The sequence below is a fragment of the Hypanus sabinus genome, unplaced genomic scaffold, assembly GCF_030144855.1.
Source record: "Hypanus sabinus isolate sHypSab1 unplaced genomic scaffold, sHypSab1.hap1 scaffold_675, whole genome shotgun sequence".
NCBI lineage: Eukaryota > Metazoa > Chordata > Chondrichthyes > Myliobatiformes > Dasyatidae > Hypanus > Hypanus sabinus.
The window spans coordinates 148,269-172,765 of NW_026781528.1; the positions used below are offsets into that span (position 1 = coordinate 148,269).

General features: G+C 45.3%; 1 protein-coding gene across 1 annotated transcript in view; it reads right to left on the reverse strand.

Annotated features, from left to right (window-relative positions):
* Positions 1-2,094: 2,094 nt before the first annotated feature.
* Positions 2,095-24,497, reverse strand: part of LOC132389841 (uncharacterized) — a 29,559-nt gene continuing 7,156 nt past the window's right edge. The window contains exons 4-6 of the mRNA XM_059962405.1: positions 10,234-10,353; positions 3,691-3,807; positions 2,095-2,384 (exon numbers count right to left, since the gene is read on the reverse strand). Coding sequence (XP_059818388.1) covers positions 2,095-2,384; positions 3,691-3,807; positions 10,234-10,353 — 527 coding nt within the window. The remainder of the gene's footprint in view (positions 2,385-3,690; positions 3,808-10,233; positions 10,354-24,497) is intronic.

Sequence of the window (24,497 nt, forward strand, 5' to 3'; positions counted from 1 at the left end):
CCGGGGTCAGACACAGAGTCAATCCCCCTCCTCACCGTCCCATCACACATTCCCGGGGTTAGACACAGATTGAATCTCCCGCCATACCTTCCCATCTCACATTCCGCGGGTCAGACACACAGTGAACATCCCACCTCACAGTCCCATCGCACACTCCCGGGGTCAGAAACGGAGTGAATCTCCCACCACACTGTCCCATCACACAACTCCCGGGCTCAGACACGGATTGAATCTCCATCCGCACCGTCCCATCACACACTCCCGGGGTCAGACACAGAGTGAATCTCCCTCCACACCGTCCCATCACACACTCCCGGGGTCAGACACAGAGTGAATCTCCCTCCACACCGTCCCATCTCACAAAGTCTCGTCACGCACTGCCTGTGAATCTCTTCCTCAATGGCCTCATCACGCATTCCAGCATTCAGACGTGTCGTGAAATTTCCTGCACGCCGTCCAGTCACACTCCTCCGGTGGAAGTTTCTCCGTGTTTCTCCATAGAACCATAAAACTATAGAACACAACAGCGTAGTACAGGCACTTCAGCCCTCCATGTTGTGCTGACCCATATAACCCTTAAAAATGTATTAAACCAACACTACCCAATAACCCTCCATTTTTCTTTCATCCATGTGCCTGTCAAAGAGGCTCTTAAATACCCCTAATGTTTTAGCCTCCACCACCATCCCTGGCAGGTCATTGCAGGCAATCACAACTCTCTGTGTAAAAAAGAAAATTACCCCTGGTATCTCCCCTAATCTTTCCTTCCTTAATTTTGTATCAATGCCTCTGGTGTTTCTTCTATTGGTTCCCTGGGAAACAGGTACAGACCACCGATCCTATCTATGCCTCTTATAGTCTTCTAGACGTCTATCAAATCCCCTCTCATTCTTCTACGCTCCAAAGAGAAAAGTCCCAGCTCTGCTAACCTTGTTTCATATGACTTGTTCTCCAATCAGGCAACATCCTGGTGAATCTCCTCTGCACCCTGTCCACAGCTTCCACATCTTTCCTATAATGAGGTGCCCAGAATTGAACACAATACTCTAAGTGCGGTCTCACCGGAGATTTGTAGAGCTGTAACATGACCTCTCTACTCTTGAACTCAATCCCCCTCTTAATGAAGTCTAGCATCCCATAGGTCTTCTTAATTACCCTATCAACCTGTGCAGCGACCTTGATGGATGTATGGAATTGAACCCCAAGTTCCCTTTGTTCACCCACACTGTTAAGTAACTGACCATTAATTCTGTACTCAGTCTTCTGGCTTGTCCTTCCAAAATACATCACCTCGCACTTGTCCGGATTGAACTCCATCTGCCATTTTTATGCCCAACTCTGCAGCCTGTCTATATCTTCTTGCAACCTTCGACAACATACAGCTCCATCCAAAGCTCCTCCAATCTTCGTGTCATCCACGAAGTTACTCAACCATCTTTCCACCTCTACTTTCAGGTCATTTATAAAATTCACGAACAGCAGGGGTCCAAGGACAGATCCCTGCGACACTCCACTAATTACCGACCTCCAGGAAGAATACTTTCCTTTCACAACTACACTCTGCTTTCTTCCTTTAAGTCATTGTTTTTTTATCCAAACACCTTCCACAACGTCTCATCAGACACTCTCGGGATCAGAAACTGTGTGAAACCTCTTCTGCAACGTCCCATAATTCACTCCCAGATTCAGGCACAGAGTGAAGCCCCAGCTGCACCGTCCCGTCACACACTCCTATATTTAGACTGAAACTCTCTCTCTCCACGGTGCTACAACACACTTCAGAAGTTAGACATGAGGTGAATCTCTCTGGGCACTGTCCCAACATACAATCCCTCTGTCAGACACAGAGTGAAGCTGGATCCATACTGTCCTATCAGAGATTCACGGAGTCAGACATAGAATAAAATTGTAATGCTACGTCTCACAATCCCGTGGTCAGACCCAGAGTGAATGCACCTCTACAACATCCCGCCACACTCTCCTGGGTTCAGTGACAGAATACAACTTCTTCCAGACAGACGCGTCATCCACTCCCGATGTCAAGCACAGAGTGACGGTTCCTCTCTCCATGCCTGTCCTGTGATGAGGAGCGGCTTAAAGAGGGGATGATGCCTCAACTTTTCTGCTGGTCAACAATTCACAGATTTGAGCCTTGGTTTCGTTGACAGATCTGTACTTCGTTTCCATCTCAGTGAACTGGTGACGGAGATAGCTGTGCATTCGTTTAAGATCGGATAGATTAGAGTTGAGCGCAGAGAGATTTTTCAGACAGGTTCTCCGGGAGAAATTCAGGTGGGAATTCTCGGATATCTTGGATTGAAGGGTTGAGTTTAACTCCTGGTAATTTCTGTCGGATGTGATCTCAGACTGACGAATCTGTGACACTGCGAGAGATGGTAAAGGATGTTTAGCCTTTACAGTGACACGTGAGTCAGCGTCACGCTACCGAACGGGTCACAGAGAGTGTTGTGTCAGTGTCACGGTGAAGGGTGTCACAGTGAAGGATGTGCTGATGGCACAGTGAGAGGAGTCGGCACCATTTTGAGGGTCGTGTCTGTGGCACGCTGAGGGGTATATCAATGTCCCGGTGAAGATTGTGTTGATTTTCCAATGGGGGTCTGCGTCACTATCATGGGGAACATATCCGAGTTGCTCTGATGAAAGTGTCGGTGACACTGTGATAGGTGTTTAGGGGCACTGTCGAGAGTTGAGGCGGTTCATAATGAAGTGTTTCTCGATGTCACTGCGAGAGAAATCTCAGAGTGACGGGCGTGGGGGTGTCACGGTGGTTATAGTACTTGTGACATGGTTTGGGGTGCGCTGGTCGCACAGAGAGGGGTGTATCTGTTTCACGGTGAGTGGCATGTCATGTCTACGGTAGGTGTGACAGTGTCACGCCAAGGTGTCACTGAGGTTTCGCTGTGAATTTCGGAGCCGGTATCACGCTCAGGTGTCTGCCTGTGTCAGGGTGAGGTGAAGGTAATTGCGTCAGTGAGCGGTGCATCTGTGTTATGTTGAGGGGCGCAATCGTCTCGGTAAGGGGTGTTCCAGTGACGTGTGAGTCTTTGTCACGGTGCGGAGCTGGACGGGTCAGGGGGAGATGCGTGTTGGTGTCACAGTGACTGGTGTCTCAGTGTCACTGTTCAGGGCTTGTCGGTGTCACTGTGGTGCTGTACAATAACAATTTATTTACTTTTGGAGCCATTTCGGCTCACCTTGTGTCGAGAGCCTGTCAACAATCACGATAATGGCGGAAGTAACTAGACAGAGTTGGCAGATCCTGCAGTTCGATCTATTTCCGATGCTCTCTTTCAGTGTATGTATTCAGCCGTGTCCCCCACTGGGACTCCTTTCCACCCACCAGCCGCGGTCTCTCCTTCCACCACGATCACCGACTCCCTCTCTCAATCTCAGTTACATTGAGCCTCATCGCTGAGAGTCCAATCCCTTGACTTCCCCGGACTGACAAGTGTCTCTCTGATTCCAGAGATTTTGACACGTCTCCCGAATGTCATCGATTAACTTGGAACTGTGGGTGTTTATCTGAGCCCTCAGGGGAGGCTTATCCAGAATATGGGAATACATGGGATGCACGGGGAATTGGCTGTCTGGATTCAGAGTTTTACAGTCATGTTTTATTCCACACTGTTAGTTTACGGTCTGACTCCAGCCGGAGTCCGTTTGACTCACCATGGATCGACAGCCCGACCACTGTCACGAAGAGAACGAACGTAACTAGGCAGAGCAGGCAGATCTTACGATCCGGTCTATTTCCGATGTTCTCCTTCGGCTGATGTTTATGCGGACCTGAGGAGATGCCATTCAGGGAAACAGAACGAGAATTCAGGGGATGGTGTGGGGAGCGATGGTCGGGAAAATGTGATCAAATGGGGGACAGAAAACGAGAAGAGAAAGGAACTAGGAAATGGCCGCGTGCGAAGAGGAAGCGATGTTCGGTGTGAATGGGGAGTGGGATGTGTGAGAGAGACAGAGAAAAAGTGGGGAAGAGAGAGGGAATGACGAGAGAAAAAAAGTGGGAGAGAGGGGTTGGAGCGAGACAGAGGGGTGAGAAAGAGTGGGAAGAGAGAGTGTCACAGGTTTCTTATTCTCCGTAGCTGTATCATTGTTCGCCCGCTTTGTTCCTTTTTCAAGATTATGACTGTCTTGAGGGGATGAACATGTTGTGGGGATTTTCGTGGACTCCATTGTGTTTCTTTGTTTTGTGGCTGCTGCCAAGGAGAAGTGGAGTGCGGGCACGTGATGGTTAGCGCAGCGCTTTGCGGTAACAGCGACCCGGGTTCAATTCCCGCCGCGGCCTGCAAGGAGTTTCCAATACTCCTCATGAGCCAGTGGATTTCCTCCGGGCGATCTGGGTTCCTCCCACAGCACAAAGACAGACCGGTTTTTCGGTTAATTGGTTACTGAAAATATATCTGTCATTAAAAAGGAAAAAAAAAATCGGAGTATTGTTGGGCAATGCGGCCTGAATGGCTGGAAGAGCCGGTTCTGAACTGTTTCTCTATAATAAAAAAAAATAGAAAAAAAGATAAAAGATGGTGGGAAATGGTATACATATACAACCGGAACATCCACTGTTTGTGATGGGTATGACTGTCCTGTATGAAAATAGACAGGGAAAGCTGTAAAATCTCAGACGACACAACGATTGGTGATGTTGTGGACAGTGTGGAAGATTACCAATAGATTCGGTGGAGTATGGATCAGTTGTAGATCTGGGTGGAAAATGGCAAACGGAGTTTAGCTCAGTTAATTGTGAGGTTTTTTACTTTGGGGCGATAGATGTGAAGGGACAGGAGACAGTTAGCGACGGAACGCTTAACTGTCGACTAGGAAATGGATCTCGGGTTGATCACGCGATTCAATGGAGAGATAAAGAGTTAACTGCAGACGGGCCTTTGACAAAGTCTCTCTCATGGGAGATCCATTCACAAGGATTTGTTGACTGGGATTCACAATGTATTTTGAATTGAGTTTCCGTACTGGCCTGTCCACAGAACACAGAGGCCGACGGACGTCCCTGACTGGTGGTGTTACCCAGGGTTCCGCACTGGGAACTCTGCTGTCTCCGGCCAAGACCTGTGAGAACCTGAACATTCAACAAGACCTTGTGTGTTTATAACATCCTGCATCGTAGACCAGACAGTACAGCACAGGAACAGGCCCTTCGGCCGGCAATGCTGTCCGGGATGCATTCTCTCAGGTGTTACACATTTCACATTTGGGAATGATACCCTCTGTAACTCTTATGATCTTGTGCCATCGCTGAGCATTTCGCAAACCAAGGTGCAACATTTTAAGTTTGTCCGGGTTAAACACCATCTGCCATTCCTCCATCCCATATCAGAAACTGATCCAAGTCCCGCGGAATTCTTCGCAGGTCCTCTAAACGAACACAACACCCATCAACGTATCATCTACAAGCATACCAAACCACCCATCTACATTCCCATCCAGATCGTTTATATATTACTATCTGATTATCTAATTGACTGCAATTTACATATAATCATATAACAATTCCAGCAGGGAAACAGGCCAACTCGGCCCTTCTAGTCCGTGCCGAACGCTTACTCCCACCAAATCCTACCGGCCTGCACTCAGCCTATATCGCTCCAGTCCTTTCCTGTCCATATACCTGTCCATTTTTATTAAATGACAATATCGAACGTGCCTCCACCACGTATACTGGAAGCTCGTTCCACACGGCTACCAAACTCTATGTGAAGAGGTCCACCCTAAAATTTTTAGACATTAACTCTCAACTCATGCTCTCTTGTGGAAGTCTCCCCTAATCTTAATTTAAAAAAAAATCTATCCACGTCAACTCTGTCTATCCCCCTGATAATTTTAAATACATCTATCAAGTTCATTCTCAACCTTCTACGCTCAATTGAATAAAACCCGAAGTTGTTCAAACTTTCTTTGTAAATTGGGTGCTGAAACCCAGGTATCATTCTCGTGAATCTCATTTGTACTCTCTCTATATTGTTGACATCTTTCCTATAGTTCGTTGACCAGAGCTGTACACAATACTGGAAAAATGGTCTCACCAATGCCTTGTACAATTTTAACATTACATCGCAACTCCTATACTCAGTGGTCTGATTTATAAAGGCCAGCATACAAAAAGCATTCTTCACCAACCTATCCACATGAGATTCCACTTTCAAGGAAATATGCACCATTATTCCGAGATAACTACATTCTACTGCATTCCTCTATGACTTACCACTTATCGTGTATGTCCTATTTTGATTATTCCTACCAAAATGTAGCACCTCACACTCAGCAGCATTAAACTCCATCCGCCACCGTTCAGCCCACTCTTCCGACTGACATAATTCTCTCTGAAAGCTTTGAAAACCTCCTTCGATATCCACAACATCACCTGCCTTAGAATCATCTGCATACTTACTGAACCAAATTACCAACCCACCATCTAGATCATTAATGTATATGACGAACAACATTGGACCCAGTACAGATGCCTGACTCACACTACTGGTCACCGGCCTCCAACCTGACAAACAGTTATCCACCACTACTCTGTGACATCTCCCATTCAGCCACTGTTGAATCCATTTTACGACTTCAATATTAATACCTAACGATTAAACCTTCCCAACTAACTTTCCGTGCGGAACCATGACAGGGCCTTACTGAAGTCCATCTAGACAACTTCCACTGCTTTACCCTTGTCAACTTTCCTAGTAACATTTCCAAAAAAATTCAATATGATTTGTCAAACATGAACTTCCACGCACAAATCCATGTTGACTGTTGGTTTTCAGAGCCTGTCTATCCTGATAATTAGAAGTAATCCACATATACATCACAGACAGGACAGATCCAACCCACAGCCACAGATAAGGTCACTTCATTGTAGAACAAGGTTACTCAGTCACAGAACGCAGAATAAAGTATCAAAATTACAGAGAAATTGCAATGCCGTCAGGCTATAAGGTTTAAAAGCCACGAAGATCTAGATTTGAGGTCAAGAGTACATCTTATCGTATTTGGGGTCCGTTCAGTAGTCTGATTACTGTAGTGTAGAAGCTGTCCTTGAGCGCCATGATACATGATTTCCCATTTTCCCTCCGATGGGAGGGTGCAGAGGACAGAATGTACCGGTGACCTTTGATGACTCTGGGTGCTTAATCGGAGCAGCAGTGTGTGTAGAAAGAGTTCATGGAGGGGTGTCCGGTTTCGGAGCTGGGCTCAGCTCTTTGCACGACGCTCTGCAGTTTCTTGCGGTCATGGGCGGGGCAGTTTTTATATTTTTAGTGAGGAACCAGGACGTTTCATGAGAACAGGGTAGTAGACATGGTGAACAGGGAAGAAAATAAAACTGTATTTTTTTTTTCACTTGGTAGACTACTCTGTGTAATGGTGTGGGGACCCAGAGGGGTTTGAAGGATTGAGATGATCGGATTGATAGACATAATGCACGCTTGACATGTCCCGTATCAAGATCCCAGATGGCAGATCACTCTTGAAAATGAGAGAGAGAGAGGAATGCAGAGAAAGACCGAGAAGGAATGGAGTGGTGAGACTGGGCTGTAGAGTGAAAGATAGGGAGAGTAAAAGAGATTAGGGGGATGTTGGCTTGTGACCCAAATAGATTTCTGGGGCGGATTTGACTGTGAAGGACAGACCAGGAATTGGTAGCAGATGTACCATTCAGAGGCTTGAACAAAGCTGTCAACAAGGTCTCAGATGGTAGATTGGTCTGGACATGGCGTGGAATCCAAGGAGTTCTTGTTTGACTAATTTTATTGCGGAGGACTGATCAGGTAGATGTGCTGGATTTAATGCACATAGATTTTTTAAAAAGCCCCAGATGGTATACCGTTCTAGGAGATTGCGTGCCGGTCCGGGAGGGATGGCTGATTACGTATACGATTGACTCGGCGATAGGAGACAAGGTTTAGGGTAGCAGTTCATTTCTCAGACCAGAGGCCCGTCACTAGCGGTGTTCACGGATGGTCGGTGGTGGGACCAGTGATCTTTGTCAACTATATCAGCCATTAAAAGCAGATTATAAAATACACGGTAGGTAGACTAGCATATGGCATTAACGTTGCTGGCGTTTTAAGCAGTGAAGGTAGTTATCTCTTATAGTGGGATCTCGATTAGCCCGGGATGTGGCCGAACAGCAGCATTTGCAATTTAGTTTGAGCTATGGTATTTCAGGAAGACAAACAACAGCGTAGAACTTGTGTCAAGGAAGGTTTCCTGCCACAATATGTGGCACAAGCCGAGAAGAGGAGAGTCTGTACTTGATTTGGTATTCGGAAATGAACCTGGTCAGGTGTGAGATCTCTCAGTGGGAGAGCAGCTTGGAGATAGTGATCATAATTCTATCTCTTTTACAATATCATTGGAGATAGATAGGAAAAGTCAGGTTGGAAAACCGTTTAATTGGAGTAAGGGGAATTATAAGGCTATCAGGCAGAAAACTGGAAGCTTAAACTGGAAACAGATGTTCTCAGGGAAAAGTATGGAAGAAATGATGTTATTTGTGTGGATTTCTGTATAAGTACGTTCCAATGAGACAATGAAGTTATGGTAGGGTACAGGAACTGTAGTGTACAAAGGCTGTAATAATTCAAGTCAAGAAGAAAAAAAAATTACAAAAAGTTTAGAGAGGTTGGTAATGTTAGAGATCAACCAAGATATGTGTGAAGTGGTTGCGGTTCATTTTGGTAGGTCAGATATAATGGCAGAATATAGTATTAATGGTAACACTCTTAGCAGTGTGGAGGATCAGAAGGATCTGGGGGTCCGAATCCATAGGTCGCTCAAAGCAACGGGGCAGGTTGACTCTTTGGTTATCGTGGAATTCAGTTAAGGAACCGAAAGGTAATGTTGCAGCTAAAAGGACCCTGGTCAGACCCTACTTGGAGTACTGTGTTCAGTTGTGGTCGCCTCACTACAGGAAGGATGTGGAAGCTATAGAAATGATACAGAAGAGATTTACAATGATGTTGCCTGGATTAGGGAGCATGCCTTATAAGAATAAGTTGAGTGAAATGGGCCTTTTCTCCTTGGAGTGACGGAGGATTGGAGGTGACCTGATAGAGGTGTACAAGATGATGAGAGGCATTGTTATTGTGGATAGTCAGATGCTTTTCCCCGGGGCTGAAATGGCTGCCACAAGAGGACACAGGATTAAGCTGCTGGTGATTAGGTACAGAGGAGATGTCAGGGTAAGCTTTTTACTCAAAGAGTGGTAAGTGCGTGAGATGGGCTGCCGGCACCGGTGGTGGATGCGGATACGATAGGGTATTTCAAGAGAGTTTAAGATAGGTACATGGAGCTTAGCAAACTGGAGGGTTATGTGCAAGCCTAGTGATTTCTAAAGTAGGGACATTTTCAGCAGAACTTTGTGTGTGGAAGGGCATATATTTTTTTCTATGTGCTATGTTCTAACCTACACGGTCAACGTGAGGAGCCTTCGGAAATATTACAGAGCAGAGGGACCCAGGGCTAGAGATACTAGGTTCTCTGAAAGTGAAGTCACGGGTAGACGGGGACCCTGGGGGTGTGTTGTAGAGCAGAGCGACCCAGTGGTACAGGGACACGGTTCACTGAATGTGGAGTCACAGGTAGACAGGGAACCAGGGGAATGTTGTAGAACTGGGGGATCTAGGGGTACATATACACGGTTCCTGGAAAGTGCAGTCATAGGTAGACAGGGCGTTGAAGAAAATGTCTGTCGTACCGCCCTTCATCAGATGGTTAGATGAATACATATGTAGGGAGGTCACGCTGGAACTGTACAAAACGTCAGTGAAACCACCCTTGGAGTAAAGTGTTCCCTTGCTGTCGTCCTCCTTTAGATAAGATGCCAGTGAGCTGGAGACAGTGCACAGGAGATTTGCGAAGACATTGCAGGGACTTGAGTGACTGAATTACGGAGACTTTCTACCTCGGAGCACAGAGCTGACCTTACGGAGTTGTGTAAAACCACATGTGGCATAGTCAAGGTGAATAAACATAATCATTTTTCTCTAGGCTTGGATAATCGGGGACCAAACGTGATAGCATTAAGTTGGGGAAGAGTGACAACTTTTGATTTTACCCGGACAGTGGTCCGTCTGTGGAAAGATCTGCCAGAGGAACTGATCGAAGCAGATACATAAAACTTGAACACTTGTGCGCAAAGCTCGTGACCACTTTTACAGTGTCGTCATTATTGTGAACTCTGACCTGCCTGTGCAGTCACTGACATTCCGGCGGGTCCCGAGGCAATGGGAGGATCTTCATACTCTTCCACGAGATATTCGTCTTCCGGAAGTTTCAGAAATGAGTAGGTGGAGTTCAGCCCGTCTAAGAGAGAATGAGAGAGAGAGAGAGAGAGAGAGAGAGAGAGAGAGAGAGAGAGAGAGAGAGAGAGAGAGAGAGATTAAAGGAGGAAATGTACTTTGCTATCGGCGGCGGCAACAGCACTTCCTGAAGCGGAATTTCTCGAAGCTCTGCGAAGGTTATTTAAAAAAGGGGGATTCCAGAGCGGGAGGCAATTGAACGTGGCCTGTAAGTGGCTGTAACTGGAGTACCAATCATGAGTTGGATAGCCGGGAATGTTCAGCCACAAGAGGGAGACACTGCCTCGCGGAGCGGTCAACAAAGGAGCGGTTATCAAAGGAGTGATCTGAGACAAAGCGATAGGGCTTTGGTTAATTCTGGCTTCGGCGATAACGGGTCGAGGATAGGTAAGCTACCTGTGAGGAATAGAACAGACCGTGTGTCTGTGATGCCGGTATTCTATACTGCGTGTCAGATGTGGGAAGTACGGGGGATTCCCAGCCTCCCGGACGGTCACATCCGCGCAACGTGCGTCAAGCTGCTTCTCCTGTAGGGTAGGGTAAGGTACAGAAACCGTGGTGTACAAATGTTGTAATAAATCTATTCAAGAAGGAAAGAAAAGCTTACAAAAGTTTCAGAGACCTAAGTAAATGTTAGAGCTCTAGAAAATTATAAGGTTAACGGGAAGGAAATTAAAATGGAAATGAGGGGAAATGGAATAGGCCATAAGAAGTTATTGGCGGACAGGATTAAGGAAACCCCCAGGCATTACAACAAGTATGTGAAGAGCATGAGGATAAGATGTAAAAGACTAGGATCTATCAAGAGAGACAGTGGGAAAGGTGGTACGGAAACGGAGGAAATAGCAGACGCACTTAATCAGTACTTTTCTTTAGTATTCACTGAGAAAAAAGATCTTTGTGATAGTAGTGATGACTAGCAGCAGACTGAAAAGCTTGAGCATGTCGATATTAAGAAAGAGGATGTGCTGGAGCTTTTGTAAAACATCAAGTTGGATATGGCGCCGGGATCGGAAGAGATATACCCCAGGCTACTGTGGGAGGCGAGGGAGGAGATCGGTGACCCTCTGGCGATGATCTCTAGATCATCAATGTGGACAGGAAAGTTTCCCGATGATTTGAGGGTTGCGGATGCTGTTCCTTTACTTAGGAAAGTGAGTAGAAATAGGCCAGGAAATTGTTGACCAGCGAATATTACCTCAGTGGTGTGTAGGTTGATGGAGAAGATCCTGAGAGACTGGATTTATGAACATTTGGAAGCGGTATAATATGGTTAGGTGTAGTCAACATGGTTTTTGCAAGGGCTGGTCGTTCCTTACGAGCCTGACTGAAATTTTGAGGATATAACTAAACGCATTGTCTTTGGATTCAGCAAGGCATTTAACAAGGTACTCCATGCAAGGCTTACTGAGAAAGTAAGGAGGCGTGTTAAGCAAGGGGAGTTTACTCTGTGAATCTAGAAAAGGCAAAGAGTGGTTGTAGACAGCTCACATTCTGCATTGGTCGGTCACCAGTTGAGTGCCTCAGAGAGCTGTCCTCGGTTTCTTACTCTGCGTGATTTTTATAAATGACCTGGATGAGGAAGGGGAGGAACGGGTTGGTAATTTTTCTAATGCAGGCTATTCTTGAGAACGAGGGCATGAACCCAGATGTATTGGTCCAGGTAGGGACCAACGATGTAGGTAAGGTGAGTGAGGGGGTCCTGCTTAGAGAGTTCAGGGAGTTAGGAGTGAAGCTGAAGGGCAGGACCTCCAGGGTGACAATCTCGGGATTGTTACCTGTGCCACGTGCGAGTGAGGCGAAGAATAGAATGATTATACACATTAATACGAGGCTGACAGCATGGTGCAGGAAGGAAGGGTTCAGGTTTCTGGATAATTGGTCTTTGTTCCAGGGACATTGGGATCGGTTTCGAAGGGACGGTCTACATCTGAACTGGAGGGGTACTAACATTCTTGCAGGAATGTTTGCCAGTGCTGCTCCGTGGGGGGGGGGGGGGGTTAAAATAGATGTGCAGGGGGCAGAGATCCAGATTACGAGAGAAGATGATATGATGAAGGATAAGGGACAGGTGGGGAATACACGTTTCCCAAATATTAATTGTGTAAAGGAGAAAGGTGAGACAGATCATGTGTTGGAAAAGTTACATCCACAGAGGGTTGGTCAGAAGGAGCATGGGGTTAAATGTGTAGAAGGTTTGGGTGATATTGAGAAGGTCATCAAAATTTAAGGTGCAATTAGCCCGATGGAAGTTCAAGGAGCTGGGTTAGGTACAATAGACAGTGTTTTAAGCAAAGAGAGTAGGAATGGGCTAAGAATTCTATACTTGAATGCGCGTAGTGTCAGAAATAAGACAGATGAGCTTGAAGCTCAGATGAAAATGGGGAGCTACGATATTGATGGAATAACGGATACATGGCTGCAAGGCGATCAGGCCTGGGAATTGAGTGTACCAGGGTATAAGTGCTATCGAAGAGACAGAAATATGGGAAGAGGGGGTGGGGTGGCCCTGTTGGTGAGAAATGAGATTCAGTCATTAGCAAGAGGTGACTTGGGAACAGGGGAAGTAGAGTCTGTGTGGATTGAGCTGAGGAACAGTTAGGGTAAAAAAGACCCTCATGGGTGTTGTGTACAGGTCCCCAAACAGTAGCGTGGATATTGGGTACAAGTTGATTAGGGAGTTAACATTGGCATGTGCTAAAGGTACTGCAGTCGTTATGGGAGATTTCAACATGCAGGTGAACTGGGAGAATCAGGTAGATGCTGGACCCCAGGATAGGGAGTTCGTGGAGTGTCTAAGGGATGTATTTTTGGAACAGCCTGTGCTTGAGCCAACCAGGAACGAGGCTATTTTGGAATTGGTGATGTGTAATGAACAGGAATTGATAAGTGATCTTGAAGTAAAGGAACCATTAGGAAGAAGTGATCATAACATGATAAGATTTTATCTACAATTTGAGAGGGATAAGGGCAGATCAGAGGTGTCATTGTTGCAATTAAATAAAGGAGACTTCGGAGCCATGAGGGAAGAGCTGGCCAAAGTTAAATGGGCGGATGCCCTGGCAGGAAAGACAGTGGATCAGCAGTGGCAGATATTCTTGGGGATAATACAAAAGATGCAAAAGAAGTTCATTCCAATGAGAAGGAAGCATTTAAAGAGGGGGAAGGGGCCACAGTGGTTGAAAAAGGAAGTCAGAGATTGTATAGCGTTAAAAAAAATATGACAGGGCTAAGATGAGTGGGAATACAGATGATTGGGAAAGTTTTAAGGAACAGCAGATCTTAACTAAAAAAGCAATACGGAGAGAAAAAATCAGGTATGAGCTCAGTCTAGCCAGGAATATAAAAGCGGATTGCAAAAGCTTTTTTAGCTATGTGAAGAGAAAGAAGATAGTTAAGAACAATGTTGGCCCCTTGAAGAATGAATTGGGAGAAATTGTTATGGGAAACAGGGAAATGGCAACAGAATTTAATGCGTACTTTAGATCTGTCTTCACCAGGGAGGACACAAGCAATCTCCCAGATGTATGGATGGGCCAGGGTCATAATATATCAGAGGCATTGAGACAGATTGACATTAGGAAAGAAACTGTGATGAGTAGACAGGTAGGTCTGAAGGCTAATAAATCCCCGGGTCCAGATGGTCTGCCTCCGAGGGTTCTAAAAGAGGTGGCTCAGGAAATTGCGGATGCATTGGTAATCATTTTCCAATGTTCCTTAAATTCAGGATCAGTTCCTGAAGATTGGAGAGTGGCTAATGTTATCCCACTTTTCAAGAAGGGAGGGAAGGAGAAAACGGAGAACTATCGCCCTGTTAGCCTAACGTCAGTCGTGGGGAAGATGCTTGAGTCCATTATTAAGGACGAAATAGTGGCACATCCTGATGGCAGTAAAAGGATTAGGGCGAGCCAGCATGGATTTACAAAGGGCAAATCATGCTTGACTAATCTGTTGGAGTTTTTTAAGGGTGTAACAAGGATGTTAGACGAGGGTAAGCCAGTGGATGTTGTGTACCTAGATTTTCAGAAGGCATTCGATAAGGTGCCACATAGGAGACTGGTGAGTAAAATCAGAGCTCATGGCATTGGGGACAGGGTTTCAACATGGATAGAAAACTGGTTGTTAGATAGAAAGCAAAGGGTAGCAGTGAATGGGTGTTTCTCGGACAGGCAGGAGGTGACTAGTTGGGTATCACAGGATCTGTATTGGGACCACTGCTCTTTACGATTTATGTCAACGATTTAAATGTGGGCATTGAAAACTCTATCAGCAAGTTTGCTGACGATACTAAACTGGGTGGCAGTGTGACATGCGAAGAGGACGTTAGGAGAATACAGGGAGACTTGGATAGGCTGGGTGATTGGGCAGATACTTGGCAGATGTCATTCAATGTGAATAAATGTGAAATTATCCACTTTGGAAGCAGGAGCAAGAGGGCAGATTATTGTCTGAACGGTGTTGAGTTAGGTAAGGGAGAAACGCTAAGAGACCTTGGAGTCCTAGTTCATCAGTCAATGAAGGTGAATGAGCAAGTGCAACAGGCAGTGAAGAGGGCAAATGGAATGTTGGCCTTTGATACAAGGGGAATTGAGTACAAGAGCAAGGATGTTCTTTTGCATTTGAACAGGGCCCTGGTGAGACCACACCTGGAATATTGTGTACAGTTATGGTCTCCAGGTTTAAGGAAGGACATTCTGGCAATTGATGAAGTGCAGCGTTGATTCCTGGGATGGCAGGGCTGTCTTACGCAGAGAGATTGGAGAGATTGGGCTTGTACACACTGGAATTGAGGAGATTGAGAGGGGATCTGATTGAAACGTTTAAGATAATTAAACGATTTGATAGGATTGAGGCAGGAAATATGTTCCAGATGTTGGGAGAGTCCAGTACCAGAAGGCATGGATTGAGAATAAGAGGTCAGTTATTTAAAACAGAGTTGAGGAAGAACTTCTTCTCCCAGAGAGTTGTGGAGGTGTGGAATGAACTGCCTCGGAAGACGGTGGAGGTCAATTCTCTGGATGCTTTCAAGTAGAGTTAGATATATAAATGATGGATAGGCGAATCAAGGGATATGGGGACAAGGCAGGGACTGGGTATTGATAGTGAATGATCAGCCATGATCTCAGAATGGCGGTGCAGACTCGAGGGGCCGAATGGTCTACTTCTGCACATATTGTCTATTATCTATTGTCTATTGTAATGCCACAACGGTTGGAAATGTTGTGGATAGGGTGGAGGGATGTCAATGGTTACAGCGGGACAATGATAGGATGCATAACTGGGCTGAGGAGTGGCGGATGGAGTTCAACCCACATAAGTGTGAAGTGGTTTATTTTGGTAGGTCAAATATGATGGCAGAATACAGTATTAATGGCAACACTCTTTGCAGTTCGGAAGATCAGAGGGATCTTGGGGTCCGATGCCATAGGACGCTCAAAGCAGCTGCGCAGGTTGACTCTGTGGTTAAGAAGACGATTATAACTCATCAACCGTGAGATAGAGTTTGGAAGCTGAAAGGTAAATTTGCAGTTCCTTCCTATCACCCTTACAATCTTCTAGATCTCTAACATCATCAAGCCCTCTGAAACTTTCGTAAGCTTTCTCTTTCGTGTTCATTAGATTTATTACAGCCTCTGTACACCACGGTTCCTTTACCCTACCATAACCTCCCTGTCTCATTCGAACGTACTTGTACAGAACTGCACACAAATATCCCAGAGACATTTGCCACGTCTTGCGTACTTTTCCCCGAGAACATACGTTTCCAATTTAAACATTTATTTTCCTGCCTGATTGCATCATAATTCTCATTACTCAAATTAAAAGTTTTTCTAACTTGTCTGTTCCTCTCTCTCTCCAATGCTATTGACACGGAGATAGAATTGTGATCATTATCTCCAAAATACTCTCCCACTGAGAGATCTGACATCTGAACTGGTTCATTACTCAGTACCAAATCAATTACAGCCTCTCTTATGTTAGGCTTATATGCATGTTGTTTCAAGAAACCTTCCTGAACACACCTAACAAACTCGGCCCCATCTAATCCCCTTGCTATAGGGAGATGCCAATCGATATTTGCAAAATTATAATCTCCCATCATGAAATCTCTGTTATTATTAAACCTTTCCAGCGTGTGTTTCCCTATCTGTTCTTCGATATTCCTGTTACCATTGAGCACCCTATAAAAACACCCAGTAAAGTTATTGACCCCTTCCTGTTCCAAACCTCCAACCACAGAGACTCCGTGGAAAATCCCTCCATTGTATTCACCTTTTCTTCAACTGCGACACTATCTCTGATCAAGATTGCCACGCCCGTACCTCTTTTGCCGTCCTGCCCTTATTGAAACATCTAAAACCCGGCACCTAAAGAAACCATTCTTGTCCCTGTTCCCTCCAAGTTTCTGTAATGGCCACCGCATCATATCTCCACGTCCTGATCCACGCTCTAAGATCCGCTTTGTTAATATCTTTCCAGGGTCAGCAGGAAGTGTCGACGGAGTTCATGGAGGGGAGGCTGGTTTCAGAGATGTGGTGTGCTGTGTCCACAATGCTGTGCAGTATTTTGGTTGTGGAAGCAGGGCGGTTCATGAGTACAGGATGTTAGATGTGATATGCCGGGAAATCAATGAGGCGTTTAATGCTTCCACTTTACAGGCTATTCTGTGGAATGGTGTGGGTCACAGGGAGATCTGTCTGACTGATTTGTGCAGATTGGTAGGCATAATGAACGTTCAATTAAACAGGTCTCAGATTGTATATCGATCTGGAAGACGGAAGACAGGGGTGTAGGGAGAGACGGAGAAGTAATGGAGCAGATATAAAGGAAGGGAGGGGGACTATAGGGGGCTTGGAAGATAGAAGAGCGCGGGAGATGCCAGATGGTGTGAGACACCGGGAGTGTAATCGGGCCTCTTTAATCTGGAAAGAAAGACCAGGCACCGACAGCAGATGCAGCATACACAGACTAACAGGGCTGTGAACAATGTCCTAGAAGGCACACCACTCTAGAAGATGGTGTGCGACGCAGTGAGGGCTGACCAACTGGATATACAACATGTGCCTGGAGGCGGAGGAGGTTGGGAAAGTCCTTGCTTCAGTATTCGCAAGTGAAAAGGATCTTTATCAGAGTGAGGTCGAAATAGAGCAGCCCTGTGTGCCAGGCAACGTGGAGATTCAGTAAGAAGTGCTGGATCTTCTTAAAAACATCAAGGCTGATAAACCCCCCCCCCCCCCCGGGCCGGATATGTTACACCACAGGTTGTTGTGGAAATTGAAAGAAGAGGTCGCTGGAGAAGTACAGTCTACTCATGGATAGCCAACATGGCTTTGTGACAGGAAGATCGTACCTCACGATCCTGATTGAGTTTTTTGGAGAGGTAACAAAATAAATTGATGAGGTAGGGCAGTGGATGTGGTTTACATGGACTTCAGCAAGGTATTTGACAAGGTCGCTTCGCAAGACTCATCCAGGAAGGCATGAGTCACGGAATAACTGGAACATTTGTTGCTTGGCTTAAAAGGAAGACAGCAGAGTATAGTTGTGGAAGGAAAGTATCCTGACTGGAGGTCAGTGAGTACTGGAGTGCCACAGGGATCTGTTCTGGAATCCCTGCTGTTTGTGATTTTTATAAATGTCCTGGATGGAGAGGCGGAAGGATGGGTGAGTAAGTTTGCGGATAACACGAAGATTGGAGGATCGGTGGATAAAACTGCAGGTTGTCGAAGGTTACAAGAGGATATAGACAGGCTGCAGAGTTGGACAGAAAAGTGGCAGATGGAATTCAATCCGGGCAATTATGAGGTAATGCATTTTGGCTGACAAACCAGAAGACTGAGTACAGGATTAATGTTCAGTTACTTAGGAGTGTGGATGAACAAAGGGTCCTTGAGGTTCAAATCCATACATCCCTCAAGGTCGCTGCGCAGGTAGATGGGGTAGTTAAGAAAGTCGATGGGATGCTCGGCTTCATTAACAGTGGGATTCATTTCAAGAGTAGAGAGGTCAAGTTGCAAATCTATAAATCTCTGGTGTGACCGCACTTAGAGTATAATGTTCAATTCTGATCACCTCATTATAGGAATAGGCTGGAAGCTATGGAGAGGATGCGCAGGAGATTTACCAGGGTGTTGCCTGGTTTGGAGAACAAGTCATATGAAGCAAGGTTAGCAGAGCTGGGGCATTTCTCTTTGGAGCTTAGAAGAATGAGAGGGGACTTGATAGAGGTCTACAAGATTATGAGAGGCATAGATCGGATGGATAGTCACTTTCTGTTTCCCAGGGCACCAATAGCAAACAGCAAAGGGCATATGTACAAAATTAAGGGAGGGAAGATGAGGGGAGACATCAGGTGTAAGTTTTTTTACACAGACGGTTGTGAGAGACTGGAATGACTTGCCAGGAATGGTAGTGGAGTCTAAAACATTAGGGGTATTTAAAAGCCTCTTGGATAGGGGCATGGATGAAAGAAAAATAGTTATGGGGTATTGTGGGTTTAGTGCTTTTTTAAGGATTATATTTATCGGTAGAACATGAAGGGCTGAAGGGCTTGTACTGTGCCGTAATGTTCTATTTGTTGAAGGGACATAACTTTAGGGTTGAAGATCAGACAGACAGACAAACTATATTGATCCCGAGGGAAACAGGCCCTTCAGCCCTTCACTTCCTACCGACCTATATAATCCTTACAAAATGCTAAACCCACACTAACCGATGATTTTGCACGCTGTCATTCCGTCATTAGTGGTGTTAACTAGCATTTCAGGGGTGGGACCAGAGATCTTTGTCAACTGTTTTGACCATTTGTAGCAGATTATTCAAGACTCGGCTGGTGAGCTTGCGGACGATTCTAACGTCGGTGGCGTTGTTAAAAGTGAAGATATTTCAGGGAAATATCACTCAGTTGGGGAAGTAGGCTAAGCAGTGGCAAATGCAGTTTAATTCGGACAAAGGCGAGCTGGTAATTTAAAGGACAGGACCACTACACGTCCCAGTGAGTCGAGACATAGGGAAACCATACAGATTAGCACTTGGCTCAAGAGTTGGTATAGAACGGATGGATTAAAAATTTGACATCATTGTGATTTTTCCAAGGAAGTTGGGATGTGTACAGAAGAGACGGAAGACCGTTTACACCTAAACTGGAGGGGAACTGATACTCCAGCGGGAAGGATTTCCAGAACAGTGCATGAAGCTTTTGGGGAGAGTGGTTAAACTCGAGTTGCAGGGGGGATGGGATTCCAGCGCAGAGTTCCAGGGTAGATAGTAAAGTCCTTATGGGGTCTGAAGTTGTAAAGACCTCAGAAAATAGCTCGAATCAAAAGGCTGAGCATGTTGCGACCAGTGTCCTGAGCAGCGTATATGTGACTCCAGGAAGGTTTAAAGAAAGGCCGTTGTGAACAATGCATTATGATATTGGAGACATTTGTTTCAGAATTACTTGTAGGAAGAGCAAGCAGGACTGCGCGATATTTCGGGTTTCTCTATGTTTAGACGTGAAAAAGGAGGAGCCATTTTGATTTTTTCTTGTCCTCATCGGAGTTAAGAGAGGCGGGACAGCGCAGGCGTGTAACGTCGGGCAGCGAAACGGGAAGGTTTAAAAAGGACACAGCCTTAACCAGCAAGCAGTGTCGTGAGGGCAGTTGGTGAGCTGGAAGCAGATTGAAGGCTTAAGGGCTTTGGCTCAGCGGGTTTAGGTGGAAAAGGGTGAGGCAAGGTGGGTTTAGGTTTCAGTTTTTCCTGTTATTTGAGGAAAGGGGAAGTATGAGTGTCAGGGCAGTGTGTTGGTCTAGCCTCCGAGCCTCTCAACCTCCACATCTGCGCCAGGTGCGCCGAACTGCAGCTCCTGAGGGACCGAATTAGGGAACTGGAGCTGCGGCTCGATGACAACCGTCTGGTCAGGGAGAGTGAGGAGTTGGATAGAGAGGAGATACAGGCAGGTGGGCACACCGGGACCACGGAAGCCAGGCAGGTGGGTCACGGTTAGGAAGGGGAAGAGTAAAGTACCAGAGATTTCCTCAGTGACTGTACCCCTTGACAGAAAGTACTCTTTTTGAGTACTGTTGGGGGGAGACGGCCTACCTGGAGGAAGCAACAGTGGCCGTGCTTCCGGCACACACTCCAGTCCTGTAGCTTAGAAAGGTACGGAAAGGAAGAGGAAGGCGGCAGTAATAGGGAACTCGATAGTTAGGGGATCAGATAGGCGATTCTATGGACGCGATCACGAGACCCGGATGGTAGTTTGCCTCCCTTTTCCCAGAGTTCGGGATGTTTCTGAACGCGTCCAATATATCCTGAGGTGGGAAGGTGAGTAGCCAGAGGTCGTGGCTAACGCATTAGAGCAGGGGGCAGGGATTGAAGTTTGGGGCAGGTGTTACACTTGAATCGAAGGGGGACCAATATCCTGGCGGGGTGATTTGCTATGGCTACTGGGGAGACTTTAAACTAGAATGGTTGGGGGGTGGGAATCAATTTAAAGAGACTGGTGAAGAGGTGGTTAGTTCACAAATAGAGAAGGCTAGTAGACAGTGTGTGAGGGAGGATAGGCAGGTGATAGGGAAGGGGAGCGCTCAGAACGAAGATGTAGGGGAGAAGGAAGAAAAATGTAATAAAGTTGATCGCATTGTTAGGGATAAACAGAGATGAAGAGGTGGAGTGTTTCTTAAATGCATCTAGTTTAATGCTATGAGTATTGTAACGAATGTAAATGAGCTTAGAGCATGGATTGATACCTGGGAATATGATGTTGTAGCTATTAATGAAACATGGTTGCAGGAGGTGTGTGATTGCAAACTAAATATTCCTGGATTTCTTTGCTTCAGGTGTGATAGAATCGGAAGGACAAGAGGAGGAGATTGCTTGTCCGATACAATATTAGTGCAGTGCTTTGTCAGGATAGATTAGAGGGCTCATCTAGGGAGGAAATTTGGGTTGAATTGAGGAATGGGAAAGGTGTAGTGTCACTTATAGGGGTGTATTATAGACCACTTAATGGGGAGCGTGAACTAGAGGAGCAAATTTGTAAGAAGATAGCAGATATTTGTAGTAAGCACAAGTTTGTGATTCTGCGAGATTTTAATTTTCCTCAGATAGACTGGGAACCCAATTTAGTAAAAGGGCAGGGTGGTTTGGCGTTTGTAAAATGTGTGTTGGACAGCTTTTTTTACAGCAATACATAGAGGTACCGACTGAAGAAGGGGCAGTGTTGGATTTCCTGTTATGGAATAAGATAGGTCAGGTGACGGACGTAAGTGTTGGGGAGCACTTCGGGTACAGAGATCACATTACCATTAGTTTCAATATAATTATGGAGAAGGATAGGACTGGACCCACGGTTGAGATTTTTGATTGGAGAATGGCTAAATTTGAGGAGAAGCGAAAGGACTTAGGAGGAGTGGATTGGGACAATTCGTTTTATCGGAAGGATGTAATAGAGAAATGGAGGCCAGTTAAAGGTGAAATTTTGAGGGTACAAAATCTTTATGTTCCTGTTAGTTTGAAAGGAAAGGTTGAAAGTTTGAGATCGCCATGGTTTTCAAGTGATATTGAAAAATTGTTTCGAAAAAAGAGGGAAATCCAGAATAAATATAAGCAGCATTGTGTAAATGAGGTGCTCGAGGAATACAAAGAATGTAAAAAGGATCTTAAGAAAGAAATTAAAAACGCTAAAGAAGATACGAGGTTTCTTTCACACGTAAGGTACAAGTAAATCCGAAGGGTTTCCACAGTTATGTTAATAGCAAAAGGACAGTGAGGGATAAAATTGGTCCCTTAGAGAATCAGAGTGTACTGCTATGTGTGGAGCGGAAAGAGAAAGGGGGGATTTTGAACAATTGATTTTCTTTGGTATTCACTAAGGAGTAGGATATTGAATTGTGTAATGTAAGGAAACAGGTAGGGAAGTGATAGGAACTATGACGATTAAAGAGGATAAAGTACTGGCACTTTTAAGGAATATGAAAGTGGATAAATCGCCGGTTCCTGAAAGGATGTTTCCTAGGACCTTGAGGAAAGTTAGTGTAGAAATAACAGGGGCTCTGACAGAAATATTTCAAATGTCATGAGAAACGGGGATTGTGCCGGAGGACTGGCGTATTGCTCATGTGGTTCCATTGTTTAAAAAGGGTTCTCAGAGTAAATTTAGCAATTATGGGCCTGTCAGTTTGATGTCAGTAGTGGGTAAATTAATGGAAAGTATTCTTAGAGACGGTATGTATAATTATCTGGATAGAAAGGGTCTGATTAGAAACAGTCGGAATGAATTTGTGCGTGGAATGTCATGTTTCACAAATCTTATTGAATTTTTTGAAGAAGTTACGGAGAAGGTTGACGGGGGTAAATCGGTGGATGTTGTCTATATGGACTTCAGTAAGTCTTTTGACAAGTTTCCACATGGAAGGTTAGTTAGGAAGGTTCAATCGTTAGGTATTAATTTTGGAGTAGTAAAATGGATTCAACAGTGCCTGGATGGGAGATGCCAGAGAGTAGTAGTGGATAACTGTTTGTCAGGTTGGAGGCCGGTGACTAGTGGTGTGCGTCAGGGATCTCTATTGTGTCCAAAGTTGTCTGTCATATAAGTTAATGATCTGGATGATGGGGTTGTAAATTGTATTAGTAATTATGCAGATGATGCTAAGATGGCGTTGTGGATATTGAAGAAGATTTTCAAAGCTTGCAGGGAGATTTATGCCAGTTAGAAGAGTGGGCTAAATGATGGCAGATGGAGTTTAATGCTGATGAATGTGTGGTGCTACATTTTGTTAGGAATAATCCAAATAGGACTTACACCGTAAATGGAAGGACATTGAAGAATGCAGTAGAACAGTGTGATCTAGGAATAATTGTGCAGAGTTCTCTGAAGGTGGAATCTCATGTGGATAGGGTGGAGAAGACAGTTTTTGGTATGCTGGCCATCATAAATCAGAGCATTGAGTATTGGAGGTGAGATGTAATGTAAAAATTGTTAAAGGCCTTGGGTGAATTTGGAGTATTGTGTGCAGTTCTATTCACCGAATTATAGGAAAGATATCAACAAAATAGCGAAAGTACAGAGAAGATTTACTAGAATGTTACCTGTGTTTCAGCACCCAGGTTACAGGGAAAAGTTGAACAAGTTAAGTCTTTATTCTCTGGAGCGTAGAAGGTTGGGGGGGACTTGATAGACGTATTTAAAATAACGAGGGAGATAGATCGAGTTGACGTGGATAAGCATTTTCAATTGAGAATAGGGGAGAATCAAGCAAGGGGACATGATTTGAAAGTTAGGGGGCAAAAGTTTAAGGGTAACGCGAGGTGAAATTTCTTTACTCATATAGTGGTAGCTACGTGGAATGAGCTTCCAGTGGAAGTGGTGGATGCAGGTTCCGTATTGTCATTTAAAGTAAAATTGGATAGGTATATGGACAGAAAGGAATGGAGGGTTATAAGCTGAGTGCGGGCGACTGGGACACGTTGAGAGTAAGCGTCGGCACGGACTAGAAGCGCCGAGATGGCCTGTTTTCCTGCTATAATTTTTATATGGTTATATGTTTAATCGAGAAACAGAGCACACTTGTCTAAGATGATATCAGAAAGAGATTTGACAGGGGACCGAGTGACGACTTTGTTTTTACCCGTGCTGGAAGGAGCTGGCAGAGTAAGTGATCGGTGCAGATGCTTTAGGACCTGAATACTTGGGCATATGACAAAAGACAATAGGTGCAGAATTAGACAATTCGGCCCCTCGAGTCTGCACCGCCATTCTGAGATCATGGCTGATCATTCACTATCAAAACCCAGTCCCTGCCTTGTCCCCATATCCCTTGGTTCCCTTATCCATCAGATATCTATCTAGCTCCTTCTTGAAAGCATCCAGAGAATTGGTCTCCACCGTCTTCCGAGGCAGTGCATTCCACACCTCCACAACTCTCTGGGAGAAGAAGTTCTTCCTCAACTCTGTTTTAAATAACTGACCTCTTATTCTCAATCCATGCCCTCTGGTACTGGACTCTCCCAACATCTGGAACATGTTTCCTGCCTCAATCCTATCAAATCCTTTAATTTTCTAAAACGTTTCAATCAGATCCCCTCTCAATCTCCTCAATTCCAGTGTGTACAAGCCCAATCTCTCCAATCTCTCTGCGTAAGACAGCCCTGCCATCCCAGGAA